This window comes from Mastomys coucha, unplaced genomic scaffold, assembly GCF_008632895.1.
Source record: "Mastomys coucha isolate ucsf_1 unplaced genomic scaffold, UCSF_Mcou_1 pScaffold18, whole genome shotgun sequence".
Lineage (NCBI taxonomy): Eukaryota > Metazoa > Chordata > Mammalia > Rodentia > Muridae > Mastomys > Mastomys coucha.
This window is the reverse complement of record NW_022196900.1, coordinates 97,625,373-97,634,604: the sequence shown is the minus strand read 5'-3', so window position 1 is coordinate 97,634,604 and position 9,232 is coordinate 97,625,373. Positions and strand designations below refer to the sequence as shown.

Sequence of the window (9,232 nt, the reverse complement as noted above, 5' to 3'; positions counted from 1 at the left end):
CCAGAGGTGGGGAGGCTTAATGAGCTCCCCACCAAGGCCAGAAGGCCCGCAGTGTGTGTCCATGTTTTTCAGGGTGAAAGTTATAAACTAGCTGCCACTAACTTACACTGTAGCCTTTGAGTGGTGAGAGAGCTGGGTGTGATGGTGCTTGCCTACAATCTGAGCATTTGAGGGGCAGGGGAGGGGATCATGAGTTCCACCCCAGCCCAGGCTACGTAGGGACCTTACCTCAAACAAGGAGACAAAGCAAAGTTATGAGAAGCCCTGCCTTTGAGTAAAGCTTTACCACATTTCTGTCATGGCTGATGCTATTCTACCCATTTAACAGATGAGTAAAATTGAGACCTGAATAGTCCTCAGAAAAGGAAGGAGCAACAATTCAGAGTTTTGTGTTTCCAGGGTGGGTGGGTTCAGAAAGACATTCTCCTGACTCCTGGCTAGAGCCTTCCTCCTGTATGTTCTGGGGACGTGGCTACAGGGCTGTAGTAGTTTCTACACAAATCTAGCTCTTGGCCTCTCTTGTCAACCTTCCTGTTCCTCAGCTTTCTTGGCCCCTGGGTGCTGCAGCCACACATATCCAGGCTCCTCCCAGACCCCTGTCCACCATCTTGTCTCAGAAACGAATTAGAACACCTGTGGGTGCTAGTGCCCTTCCGAGCTAGCCAGAAGTCAACCTCAGCCTCTGTCCCTTGTCAGCCCCACTCCAGGTCCCAGAGATGGCCTCACTGCTGTCGCTGCAGGAGGAAAACCAGCTGCTGCAGCAGGAGCTGTCCCGTGTGGAGGACCTGCTGGCCCAGAGCCGTGCAGAGCGTGATGAGCTTGCCATCAAGTACAATGCCATCAATGAGAGGGTGGGTGCTGCAGCCCGGCTCATGTGGGCTAGGGAGGTGTCCTGACCAGGCCCATGGGCCTTGGGAGGATGGGCACCTGGTTTAGACTGAAGCTCTGCCAACGAGAATGGCCTTGAGTGCATGGCGACCAGGGGAGCTGATGGTGGTTGAAGGTAGATAGAGGTGGGTAAAGGATGGGGTGTGTGCTGACACATGGGCTAACGGTTTTAAAGATTTGTCTATTTATTTTATATATATGAGTAGTACACTGTCACTCTCTTAGACATGCCAGAAGAGCGCATCAGATCTCGTTACAGATGATTGTGAGCCACCATGTGGTTGCTGAGAATTGAACTCAGGACTTCTGGAAGAGCAGTCAGTACTCTTAACTTGTTGAGCCATCTCTCCAGCCCAGGATAATGGTTTTTTTTTTTTTTTGGTTTTTCAAGACAGGGTTTCTCTGTGTAGCCCTGACTGTCCTGGAACTCACTCTGTAGACCAGGCTGGCCTCGAACTCAGAAATCCTGCCTCTGCCTCCCAAGTGCTGGGATTAAAGGCGTGTGCTACCACTGCCCGGCTTACTCAGTTCTTTTTATTTAGTGTACCAAAGTTGATGATACCTATTTAACCAAGGAGAAAATAGAGGTCTAGAGAGGGGGCCATGGTGGGGTTAGGAAGTGGGGGAACTATGACCCATGTCACAGCCAGTTAAGACAAGAATCCTGCTGTCCTGGCTCCCAGGCCAGGACTGTATATTGCCTTTGTTTTGGGGGTGGCAGAGAGCCTGCTGGCTGCTGCGGGGCACAGTGTGTGCACGTGGAAGGCCCTGATTGAGTGGAAGCCTGCATATTGTATTGTGTGTCTCTGTGCAGCCTCTGGTCGTGGGCTGTGTCCATGTCCTGCTCCACTTGCTCAAACACGCCTCTGACTTGTTGGGGCTTGCTAAGGAACAGAGTGAGGGCCCCGTGGTGGTCCCCTGGCTTCAAGGACACTCCAGAATTCATTTCTTAGAGTCTGCAGGGGGTACAGGGACAGGGTGGGAGGGGCACTGGGTTGGTACTATTGACGGGCCAGAACCGGCCTCTTGTAGGCTAGACCCTTCTTGGCCCAGGACACAGTGCTGGTCCCCTGGGGACTGCCTTTTAGGTGCCAGCTTTAGCAGCTGACACTTTGGCCCCTGGTTGACAAGGGAGGGAAGGATAGGTTGGCAGTCTCTTCTCTGACGTGTGGTCTGCAGTGGGGCGGGGTCTGTTTCCATTCAGATCTTCCCCTTATCCGTTGGCACACACAGCCTGGGTTTCTAATTCTTGTGTGCCTGAGACAGTTTGGGTGAGACCCCACCTGGAGACAGAGATCGGGTGGAAATGACCTTGAAGGCCTTTCCTGAAGTTGGGGAGGGCCCACAGAGAGTGAAAGGACCCAGTGGTTACAGACAGAGAAACTGAGGCCCAGCGGTGGAGCTGGATAGACACTGCTGGTCCAGGGCTGTGGTTGCATGGCACATTCCCTGGTATGTCAACCTATGCCAGCAGATGGCAGGTGCCTCGTAGCCATGCTGCCTGGCAGACTAGGTTGGGGGCAATCAGTGAGGTTGTTTGCATCCTTCAAAACCCACATCTTCCTGGGATAGGGAGTGGGACGAGAGCCAGGATTCATGCTCTATTCATTGCATATCCTGTGGAGAAACTGAGGCCGGACTCCCAGAGGGCATCTCCCAGGTCCTCAGTGTCCCCAGGAAACAGGTGTAGTGAGATACGTTGGAAAGAGAGAGTGGCATTATCCCTTGGCGCTAGAGAACAGACTCCCTGGGTGCCCCCGTGTCCATGGCAACCTGGGTTTAGTGAGTTAATGGGGCAGGAGAGCAACGGTTGCTAAGGGAGACAGTAAACCACTTTCATCCATTCTTGGGGCAGCTTCCTTGCCATTGGAACTGCAAGTCAGATGGAAGGCTGTTACGTAAAGGGCAGAATTTGTGGAGAGAGGTGAGATCTGGCCTGCAGTAGCCTGGCACCAAGCACTGGGGAAGCAGGTGGAGTCCCTAGTAACTGGCCCAAACCCTCCATACCCCAGGAGCCAGTATCACCAGTGTCACATGGACGTGCAAGGCACACACAATGCAGGCCACAACTAGACCCCACATAGAACATAACACATAGAAACAAACCCACCCAGCTGGGAGGTGGTGGTGTATGCCTTTAGCACTCTGGAGGCAGAGGCAAGAGGATCTCTTGAGTTTGAGGCCAGCCTGGTCTACAGAGTGCATTTCAGGACCCAGGGCTTGGACACCCTCAGACTCATAGACTGTATGTAGCCAGAGCACACACAGTCCTGCCCTGGCACAACAGCACCTGGGTGAACATTCACAGTTTCGCCACATACCATAACCAACAGCACAGTGCATTCTGCATGTCTTCTGGCTGCGAACAGGCAGCGAAAGAACAGAAGCCAGCATGAGCTGTCAGTCAGCCCACAGAGGCACTCACACATGCATAGGTGCAGTCTCGACCACCACCTGTGACCAGTGAGCACAGACTGTCGTCCCCAGGTTCCTCTGGCATACACAGATACACAAGCACATGTCCTGGTACATGCAGATGGACACGGTGCCTGCACCACTCCCATAGACCTCGTCCAGATGCCCCTCACCCCCGGGCATGAGAAGGCCCAGACACCAAATGTCAGCACACACCCAGCACTTACAAGGCATGCGGGATCTCGTGTGTGAGGCACACTCACGGACCCATCACACACACACCTTCCCGGACTATGTGACAGATGTGGGCACTGTCCACTTCTCTGCTTGCTTGGGCTTTGTGTAGACATTTGCCATAGATGCATAGGAGTTACTGTTGCCACCTCCCTTAGCAGCCTAAGCTCACAGTGCAGCCCCGTGGGCATCATCTCAGTGGGCACAGTCACTCTGCCGACCAGCATCTCCGTGAGTGGCTCTCAGCATCTACCAAGTGTACTAGGCTAGTGCAGGCCTGGAGGGCCACTGACCTAGCCTGGGCCTCTGGTTAGTGTGGGTAAGAAAGGCCCTGCCCTCCTGCTGGCTTCTCTTTGACTGGTGGCCACAGCTTGTGTGTGTGTTTGAGGGTCCTGCTGGTCAGCCTGGCTGCTTGGGAGATGGATGGGAAGCGTGGGTTAGCATTGGTCATCTGGGTTAGGGATCAGCCCCCTGTGTGTGCTCATGACCCTAAGTGTGCTCATCTTCAGTCTTTCCTCCCTCAGCCCTTTACCTGGACAGCTGGAAGCTGAGGGACCCCAGAAAGAGCAGCCAGGACCATCAGGCACCTGGACAGGGTTGAGAAGGCTAGTGGACAGGCCTCTGTGTGCCCGTGGGTTCCGGGGCTGGCATGCTGCACAGTAGCTGGAGCGCAGGAAGTTAGACAGGGGAGTCCTGTGAGGTGAGGGAGAGGCGGGGATGAGGGGTAAAGCAGGTGCTAGGTAGGGCACATACAGATATTAAGGCTGCGTTTTTACCGGGGCTCCTCCGTGTCAGGCTGGGGTGTTCGTTACAGGTGCTCTCTGTGAGCTCAGATCTTCTGTGCATCGTTATCTCTGCTCCGAGTAGATTCACATGCACTTAGATTGTTAGTTCAGTGGTCTCACAGTCCCTGAGTGTGAGCCATCCCACCCCACAGCCAATGTCCTAGGTACTAAGTCCAGTGGGGAACAAAAATCCAGGCTTTCCTGAGCTTGCCTCGGCGAAGGAAGAGGGTCGGGAGACCTGGCGGCAGTCTGAGGCAGAGATCATAGTGGGGCAGACTCTGTTCTGAAGGAGTAGCCACGTACACGGAGGGGGCGGGCACTTCACCTTCTGCTTCCAGGTCCATCTGTGTGTAGACATGTGCTGGCAGGTCTGCTGCACGTGTGCAGGCTTGTCTTTTGTGTGTGCTATGCTTGGCCTGTTCATGTGCCCATACGTGTTCCAACTGTATACCCATGCCCACCATGGCCACCCATGTGCACATAGCCAGCCTTTGTTACCTTTCCTTCTTCATCAGTGTGTGCCCGTGCCCACCCCACATATATTCTCATGTCTGCATTGCATGCCTGTGCCTGTTCTGTGTATCTAAGCATATCTGTGTGCCCATGTCTGCCCTGTGTGCCCAAGCATGTCCTACCTGTGAGCCATGCTCTGTATGCCTCTGCACACATTGTCTTGTCTGCTCCATCTGTATGCTCATGTGCACAGCATCCTGGGCCTATCTGCCTGTAACTGCTCCTTGGTGTGCACGGCCATCAGGTTGCAAGGCATTGTGGGTCTTAGGCCCAGCCTGATGTCTCCTGAAGAGGCCTGGGCCTGCTTCCCAGGAGGCACAGGACTCTCACCCAGAGCCCTTCCCTGCAGCTGGAGCAGGCTGTGCGGCTGGAGACTGGGGAGCTGGAGGCACAGGAACCCAGGGGGCTGGTGCGGCAGAGCGTGGAGCTGCGGAGGCAGCTGCAGGAGGAGCAGGCCTCCTACCGGCGCAAGCTGCAGGCTTACCAGGAGGGCCAGCAGCGGCAGGCCCAGCTAGTGCAGCGGCTGCAGGCCAAGGTCAGGATTGCCCACACCCCACCCCTGCCCTCACTCTGCTGCACTTGGCCCTCACCTCTGGGCTCACACTGCTTCCTACACATTGCCAGATTCTGCAGTACAAGAAGCAGTGCTCAGAGCTGGAGAAGCAGCTGCTGGACAGGTCCACCGAGCTGGAGCAGCAGCGACTGAGGGTTGGTGACAGGATGGGGCAGGCATAGACCTTCCCGCCTCCTGCTCGTCCTGACTCTCCTCCTCCTCACCCAGGACACAGAACACAGCCAGGATCTGGATAGTGCTCTTCTGCGCCTGGAGGACGAACAGCAGAGGTGAGTGTGTGGGCTAGCTCATGGGCACCCTCTGAACAAGTGAGCAAGTGCCTACTGAACACCCCCACCTCTCCTAGAAGTGCCAGCCTGGCCCAGGTGAATGCTATGCTGAGAGAGCAGCTGGAGCAGGCAAACTCAGCCAACCAGACTCTGAGTGAGGACATTCGCAAGGTGACCAGTGACTGGACCCGCAGCTGTAAGGAGCTGGAGCAGAGAGAGGCGGCATGGAGGCGCGAGGAAGAGGTGAGGGTGCTGGAAGGAGAGCACAGCAGTGGGGCGTCCTTGTAGAGGGTTCAGTCAAGTCCAGAGAGGGACAGGCAGCCTAACCATAGTGGTCCTGTCCCTCTTGGGAGAGCTAGCCTTGGTCACACCCATTTCTTTTATTCCTCCTGAAGTGCAGTGTCACTGTTGTGTGTAGAGAGTTAGTGACCGGCCCATGGTCATCGTCACACCCTGGCGGCTGGGAGGTCTTTGCCTGTCGGGGAGACAGGTTCCTCTCCTAGGTCATGTTGGCAGGGCCCTGGGGCAGGCATGCAACAGTGACCCTAGCGTCTCTCCCCCTAGTCCTTCAACTCCTACTTCAGCAATGAGCACAGCCGCCTGCTCCTCCTCTGGAGGCAGGTCATGGGGCTCCGACGGCTGGCCAGCGAGGTGAAGATGGGCACAGAGAGGTGAGGCCTGGCTGCTGGGGAGCATGGGGTGCATCCTGCCACGGGCCTCCTCTGGGGTTGCAGGGGCTCAGCTGGACTATGCTCTTCCTATTACATTCAGTGCCGCTCTAAGGCAGGAACTCTCCTACTCCCCCATTTCACACTGAAGATCAGAGAAGTACTGTGCGGCACTCGCCTGCCCCCTGCTGTTGGATGCTCAGCACTGCAGTTCATGCAGAGAATGAGCCCACATTGGGACTTTAAAGTGGGCATTGGATTTTATTAGCATGGACACCTTTTCTCATTATGTAGCTCTGGCTGGCCTGGAGTTTGGTGTGTAGTTCAGACTGGTTTCAAACTCACAGAGAACCCTCCTGCCTTGCCCCACCCCCATTTTACTCTTGACTAGGTCACATACTTGGGGTTCCCATTTCAAAACGGTGCTGGTGAGAAGTCTGCCCTCTCTCTGATGTGACCCCTCCCCTTCTTAGGGCAAGTGAGGACCCCTAGTTTCTTATGTGGCCTTCCTGGGTTATTTTATAAAGCAAATAAAGCAGCTTTCTCCCACTCCACTCCTTGTCTGTCTGTCTGTCTGAAACATACCCATTTTGTCTTTTGGTATATATACTCTGTATAATTTTGTCATTGCGTCTCCCAATTTGTTTTTATTGTACATGTGTGTGCATATGTGTGTGTATGTGTGCGTGTGCTGTTCAAGAACGACTTCTGTGAGTCTCTTCCCTCCTTTCACCCCGTAGGTCTCCAAGCCCACCCAGGTCATGCGGCCTGGCAGCAGACACCTGTACACATAGGGCATCTCACTTACTCCCACCCCTTTTTTGGAGACGGGGTCTCACTCTGTAGTCCAGGCTAGTGTGTAATGCTACCATCCTGTTCTGCTTTCTGGGAACTTTGATGGCAAGCTTGTGCCTCTGTCTGGCTCAGGTTTGCTGTTCTTGAAGAAGCCTGCTTTATTTTCCTGGGTGGCGTAGCTGTCACAGTAGCTTCCCTATTGGTCTTTCTCTGATATAGGACCTGTCGACTGGATCCACCATCACTTGTTAGTGATAGTAATCTCCCTTTTGATGGGTGTTTTGGTATCGTCAGGATTGCCACTCCTGCTATTCCACATAAGCCATCTGCCATTGCCTCGTGCTGGGCCTAGGGCAACTGTGTCCTAGATGCAAAGGGCTTTTCCTAGTTGGGGAAAACTGGGGCCCTACCCACTTACCCTCCCATCAGCTTGTAGGGACAAGCCGACTTCCCCACAGCCTCTCACATTGTACACTATGTGACTTTGTTTCCCTACTGCAATAGTGACAGATAGTATCCCGGGGCAGTTTTGATTTGTACATGGGGGCCACACACCCCCTCTTGTTTTCCTCTTCCTCAGGGACCTTCTGCAGTTAGGAGGGGAGCTAGTCCGCACATCCCGGGCTGTCCAGGAGCTGGGCCTGGGACTGAGTGCCAGCCTGCAGCGGGCTGAGAGCAGGGCTGAGGCGGCTCTGGAGAAGCAAAAGCTGCTGCAGGCCCAACTGGAGGAGCAGCTCCAGGCCAAGCTGCTCCGGGAGAAGGACCTGGCTCAGCTGCAGGTGCAGAGTGACCTGGACAAGGCCAATCTCAGTGCCAGGTAGGTGGTAGCAAGCCCATCCACAGCTGACTCCCCTGCACAGGGGTCACCTGGAGTCTCTGGATGGTGCTCAGCAGGGCTGGGCCCTTCCCTGGGGAGCCTGGATGAGCTTCCCAGGCTCCGTGTGTGACCTCTAATGACATGTGTGACCCCTGCCTCCTGGGTGAGCACCCGCTGCTCTCCCATGAGAGATGGCTGCAACTCCATTCCCATGTTTCAGCTAAGAATCAGAGGTCCCCAAGTGAGAAGTGACTTACTCCAGGTCCCAAATCGGGGGACATAGAGCCTAGGGTCCTTGCTGAGTTTCAGGAAACATAGACATATCCTGGTGAACTTGAGAGGAAGTGGCAGATCTCCCATTTACTTCTTTTGCTCTTTCCTCTAGAGTGACAGAGCTGGCCTTGTCTGTGGAACACCTTCAGAACCAGAACACAGAGAAGGACCAGGTCAACAGGACCCTCTCTGACAAGTTGGAGGCCCTGGTAAGATGTGGCGCCAGCCAAATCCATTGGCTACTGGTTGAGAGCCGGGCTGCTTGGGCCATGTTAAATGTTCCATCCAGACTGGGTGCTGCCCTCACAGTGCATGCCAGGCTTAGCACAGTGACATTCACCTCCTCTGTCCCCTCCCACCCTCCCTACAGCAAGCCACTACACAGTTGAGGAAACCAAAGCCCAAGGGTTTCCAGTTCAATATGTGGGGAGTCGGGACTTGGATTCCCTCTTGGGCTCCCAGGGGGAGGCCATTGCTCACCAGCAGACAATGCCCCCAGGGCACTGCCTGGGCTCCACACATTATTTTTTTGTTTTGTTTTGTTTTTTTAGAGACAGGGTTTCCTCTGTGTAGCCCTGGAACTCACTCTGTAGACCAGGCTGGCCTCGAACTCAGAAATCCGCCTGCCTCTGCCTCCCAAGTGCTGGGATTAAAGGCCTGCGCCACCACCACCACCCCCCACCACCAGCCCCCCACCCCCTGCTCCACATTTCTTTGTAGGACAGTTTGGGCTCTTCCTCGTCAGGCCAGATGACTGGGACAGGGTGCTGTGTATCTCTGGGCCTCATCTGTTCAGTGAAGGCAGCAGGCCTGTATGCTGTGGCCATAACTGCCACAGGAACCAGCAAGGAGTGACGTCATACTTAGGCGTGACTGTGTCCAATCTTTCTTGTCACTAGGAGTCTCTGCGGCTCCAGGAACAGACAACTCTGGACACTGAGGATGGAGAGGGTCTGCAGCAGACGCTGAGGGACCTGGCCCAGGTGTGGTTTCAGCCCACA

At 55.0% G+C, this 9,232-nt stretch overlaps 1 protein-coding gene across 7 annotated transcripts in view; it reads left to right on the top strand.

The window, feature by feature from the left end:
- The window catches only part of Crocc (ciliary rootlet coiled-coil, rootletin), a 43,354-nt gene that overhangs the window by 8,552 nt on the left and 25,570 nt on the right, over positions 1–9,232 (top strand). For 6 of the 7 annotated variants that reach the window (XM_031379305.1, XM_031379309.1, XM_031379310.1 and 3 more), the window contains 9 exons: positions 697–851; positions 5,185–5,370; positions 5,460–5,543; positions 5,617–5,678; positions 5,756–5,921; positions 6,243–6,349; positions 7,722–7,958; positions 8,344–8,440; positions 9,131–9,214. In XM_031379305.1, the coding sequence (XP_031235165.1) occupies positions 697–851; positions 5,185–5,370; positions 5,460–5,543; positions 5,617–5,678; positions 5,756–5,921; positions 6,243–6,349; positions 7,722–7,958; positions 8,344–8,440; positions 9,131–9,214 (1,178 nt within the window). The remainder of the gene's footprint in view (positions 1–696; positions 852–5,184; positions 5,371–5,459; positions 5,544–5,616; positions 5,679–5,755; positions 5,922–6,242; positions 6,350–7,721; positions 7,959–8,343; positions 8,441–9,130; positions 9,215–9,232) is intronic. The other variant, XM_031379308.1, reaches the window with a different exon arrangement.